The sequence below is a fragment of the Trypanosoma equiperdum genome (genome assembly GCF_001457755.1).
Source record: "Trypanosoma equiperdum strain OVI genome assembly, contig: ctg_666, whole genome shotgun sequence".
In the NCBI taxonomy this organism is placed as follows: Eukaryota; Euglenozoa; class Kinetoplastea; order Trypanosomatida; family Trypanosomatidae; genus Trypanosoma; species Trypanosoma equiperdum.
The window spans coordinates 9,543-14,256 of NW_027124605.1; the positions used below are offsets into that span (position 1 = coordinate 9,543).

At 49.8% G+C, this 4,714-nt stretch overlaps 1 protein-coding gene across 1 annotated transcript; it reads left to right on the plus strand.

Moving 5' to 3' along the window:
• Window positions 1-926: 926 nt before the first annotated feature.
• Window positions 927-4,499, plus strand: TEOVI_000311300 (DNA-directed RNA polymerase II subunit 2, putative; the record flags this gene model as incomplete). The annotated part of the gene is made up of 1 exon (XM_067226079.1): window positions 927-4,499. One exon carries the CDS (start codon window positions 927-929, stop codon window positions 4,497-4,499), a length of 3,573 nt encoding a protein of 1,190 aa, XP_067082180.1.
• Between the last annotated feature and the right edge of the window lie 215 nt (window positions 4,500-4,714).

Sequence of the window (4,714 nt, forward strand, 5' to 3'; positions counted from 1 at the left end):
CTGACCACAGATGGTTGCCAAAATGGACCTCAGCCCATTTTTCTGCGGGCCATGTTTCGACTCACATTGCGGGAACGGGCTGCGGAGGTGAGAACAGGAAAGGGAGGTGAAGAGAGAGAGAGAGAAAGAGAGGGAAACTTTTCTGTTCCGTGTCAAGGAGCCTTCTGTCACGCTTTTGACGCGGATGTGGCTCGAACAATTTATCTTTTCTTTCTTGAAACCTCTACTCGATGGCGTCACTCCCGCGAAGTACATATGGGGGAATAGCGATGCAACCCACAGTGTTCTTTCTTCGTTCTTTCCCAGCAGTGGATGCGCAACACTGGCAAGGTTATGAAAGAGGTAATACCACCACTTGGGATTCACACATTATCTTACGGTGGGGGGGGGGGGGAAACGCAGAACACCAAGTCGCTTGAGGGTGAGTTGGTAGGAATAAATGGGAAAAAAGAAGATGAGAGGCCCATGAAGGGTGTTGTGGAAGAGGCCGGGATGAAAGGAATGATGAATGCCTTTTGTCGATGATGTTGAGAGGGGGAAAAGTGTCTCCTGCAACATACCTGAAACTCTGCTTAAGTGTGACGTGCGGTGTCGCGTGTTCGGGTGGTGGATTCAGCATCTCTTCATTATCTGTATCCACCATGTTTTGCATCATTCTCTATTCTTGGAGTCCATTTGGTGGTTGTTGTTTGCCACCTGCTGTGAAAATGCGCAAACGATTCCCTACCAGTGCGCATGTCAACTGGAGGTTGCTTTTAATTGAAGATGCCCCTTGATCTTTTGCACGTTTGCGACTTCTGTACGTTCCTTGAGGGTGTAGGGTGGTTGAAGAACCAAAAAAAAAAGTGAAGGAAATAGATCTTCCAAAGCCTTAAGCACAGGACTGTAAAGGAAGGGAACAGAGAAATAGGAAAATAAAGGGGTACATGATGGACGACGAACTACTTCTACAGCTCAACGAGGTGGAGGAAATCACAGATGATGATGTTGATGACATACATCGTGTGGCGGGCATGGAGAACGTGAACACAGCCGATATTGACAGTGAAGACATATGGGAGATTATCTCATCGTTTTTCAGGGAGAAGGGTCTCGTGCACCAGCAGGTAGATTCATATAATGACTTCCTTCTTCGTATTCCCCGCATGGCGCGGAGCCTTCTTGAAATTGTACCCAGGCAGGATGATCAGTTCGACCCGGGCGTTCACGTGGAGAGTGAGCCAGATCAATACCGCCTGAGCCTGGAGGACGTCGTAGTGGGAAACCCCTCCCACGAAATGTCGGGCTTCAGCCGCACGGAAATGCATCCCCTTTTCCCTAATGAGTGTCGACTGCGGGACTTGACGTATGACGCTGTTGCGCAAGTAACACTCGCCATTCGCGTGTACCGATCGCGTGAGGAGCAGCCGTATCGCACATTTCTTCAGAATATGGAACTCGGTCGCATTCCGATTATGCTGAAGTCCATGCGGTGCAATCTTCTGAACAAGGATGAGGAAGAATTACCAAGGCTCAACGAGTGTCCACATGACCAGGGTGGTTACTTTATTGTTAATGGAACGGAAAAGGTGCTCATCGCGCAGGAACGTCAAGCAGCCAACCATGTGTACGCGTTTACGCGCCCCAAGGGTCTATTATGTGAAATCAAATCCATTGTTGAAGGTTCTCTTAACAAGCCAAGAACCCTTCAAATATTAATGCCGTACAAAAAGAGTGGTCCCGGTCATGGGTACGAGAATCTATTATGTCGCGTAGCACAAATGGATGAACTGATTCCGCTTTTTGTTTTGTTCCGAGCGCTAGACATGGGATCTGATAAGGAGATCCTGCAGACAGTTGTCCCGGATTTAAAAGATGTCGCCATGCTCGAAATGCTTCGCGGCTCCATGGAAGATGCAAGTACGTTGGAAATATTTACACGTGATGAGGCCTTGTGGTTCATTGGCAAGCGCCTCGGGAAGCAGGACAGCCGTGAAAACCTGCAACGTGAAGCCCAGGACCTTCTCATGCGGGATTTACTTCCCCATATGGGGGTGGACTGCGCTGCTGATAGAGGCAAGTGCCTCTTCATCGGCTACATGGTGCACCGGCTGCTGCTGTTGGCGCTCGGTCGTCGTGAGGATACCGACCGTGACTTTTTGGGTCACAAGCGTATCGATGTTGCGGGGTCTCTTCTAACCTTTCAGCTAAATCAATTCCTCGTTCAGGTGAGGAGGGAGATGGCACAAACGGTGCATGACTACTCCACCAACCGCGGTGGTGTTGTGAGCTTCGGCCGTATTTTGCATAATCGACTCATCACAGACGGTATGAGGCGCTGCTTGGCTACCGGTAACTTCGGTGACTTGAAGTCCGGTAACATTAAAACTGGTGTGTCGCAGACGCTTAACCGATTGACTTACTCGTCATCTCTTAGTAACCTCCGTCGTATTCAAAATCCCATCTCTGCGTCCAGTAAAGCCACACGGCCCCGAAATCTTCACTGCACACAGTGGGGCTACATATGCCCGGTGGAAACACCGGAGGGTGGTTCCATTGGTCTGCTGAAAAACCTGGCGCTCATGTGCCTCGTGTCTCGGGGAAGTGATCACACCGGTGTAGTTCAGGCCGTCCAGTCGCGCATCACAGGGTTCCATTCGATCGCCCTCTCGGACCTGGCAGACGTCCGTGTGGCGCGCGTGTTTGTGAATGGGACACTCATCGGCGTGCACGGGGATCCCGAGCGCCTGCTCCGAGACTTGCGTGCACGGCGCCGCGGCGGGGAGCTTAGTAATGAAGTAAGTATTGTACGTGATATTCGGGACCGCGAGATCCGCGTCTTCTCAGATGGTGGAAGGTGTTTGCGGCCATTGTTCGTGGTTGAGAAATCACGGATCAAGTTACAGAAGGCGGGAATTGGCGAGCTTCTTGAGCCCTCCACAACATTGGGTGGTAGGCGCGAAATTTCGTGGAATAAGGTAATGAAGAAAGGTTACGTCGAGCTCATTGACTGTGAAGAGGAGGACTCCCTCCTCATCGCCATGGTCCCGAGCGAGGTGGGAAAGAACTATTTCTACTCGCACTGTGAAATGGACCCGTCAATGATCCTCGGTATCTGTGCCTCCATTATTCCTTACCCGAACCACAACCAGTCTCCACGAAACACGTACCAGTCTGCTATGGGTAAACAGGCTATGGGAATATATGCATCCAACTTTAACATGCGCATGGATACAACGGCCCACGTTCTCTTCTACCCACAGAAGCCGCTTGTGCGCACAAAAGCAATGTCATACATGCGAAGCAACGATCTTCCAGCAGGACACAACGCAATAGTCGCTATCGCGTGTTACTCAGGTTATAACCAGGAGGACTCCATCATTATGAGTCGCTCCGCTGTGGAACGTGGTTTTTTCCGGAGCGTATTTTGGCGGTCATACAAGGCTTCAGAGGAGAAGAAACGGGAGGGTCGGGAGATGTTTGAGATCCCAGACAGAAAGGTGTGCCATGTAAAGCGTGCGGATTACACTAAACTCGACACTGATGGCCTCATTAAACCTGGCATGCCCGTTATTGGTGGAGATATCATCGTGGGTAAAACGATTCCTGTGCCCAAAACCCTGTCCGAAGAATCTCCTGTAAGCGACACTCGAATTCTCAAGCGCGATTGCAGCATTAGTTCGAGAGCAGCCGAAAAGGGTGTTGTCGATAGAGTGATGTTAACGGAAAACAAGGGGAATCGTTTTACTAAAGTGAGGATCCGTACCATCAAAATACCAAACATTGGAGACAAATTCTGTAGCCGCCACGGACAAAAAGGAACTAACGGTATCCAGTTCCGCCAAGAAGATATGCCCTTCAACCACGATGGTATATCACCGGACTTGATCATTAACCCACACGCTATCCCTTCTCGTATGACAGTAGCGCACTTGATCGAGACACTGGCTGGAAAAGTGGCTTGCTATAAAGGCGGTGAAGTGTACGCCACGCCTTTTTGTTCCGTTGTCGTTGAAGATTTCGGAAAGGCGCTGACGCAGCTTAAACTCAACCGATACGGCAATGAGCGTTTATACAATGGCCATACCGGCTTACCACTTGATCATCTCATCTTCTTCGGTCCCACATATTACCAGCGGTTGAAGCACTTATCGAGCGACAAAATTCACGCACGGCCCCGTGGACCTCTTCAGCCGCTGGTGCGGCAGCCGACCGAAGGACGAGCACACGAGGGCGGGCTTCGATTCGGTGAGATGGAACGTGATTGCATGCTTTCGTACGGCGCTTCGCAGTGGCTTCGAGAGCGGTTGTTCCGCGTAAGTGATTATTACTCCGTGCACGTATGCAATATGTGTGGGACTATTTGCGCAGCGGACACGGACCAGAATCTGTACAAGTGCCAAGGTTGTGACAACGACTCACATATTTCCCAGGTTCTTATGCCATATGCTTGCAAGTTGCTCTTTCAAGAGCTGATGTCGATGGCGATTCTCCCCCGTCTTGGCACAGGGCCGTTGTAACCATGTTATGGATAATTAAGTGATTGTAAGGATTCTGTAAGTTGTCGTTACGGATTTGATAAAATCTTTCCCATTTACTTGCCGTAAGTGTTAGAAATATACATGCTATTTTACTGATTTCTGTGTTAAAGGACAAAATGACATTGTTCAATGTTTCCGATTGGATGTTAGCATTTTTTTTTTCTTCTTTCTTTGTTGATTTCCCCCCCCCCCCC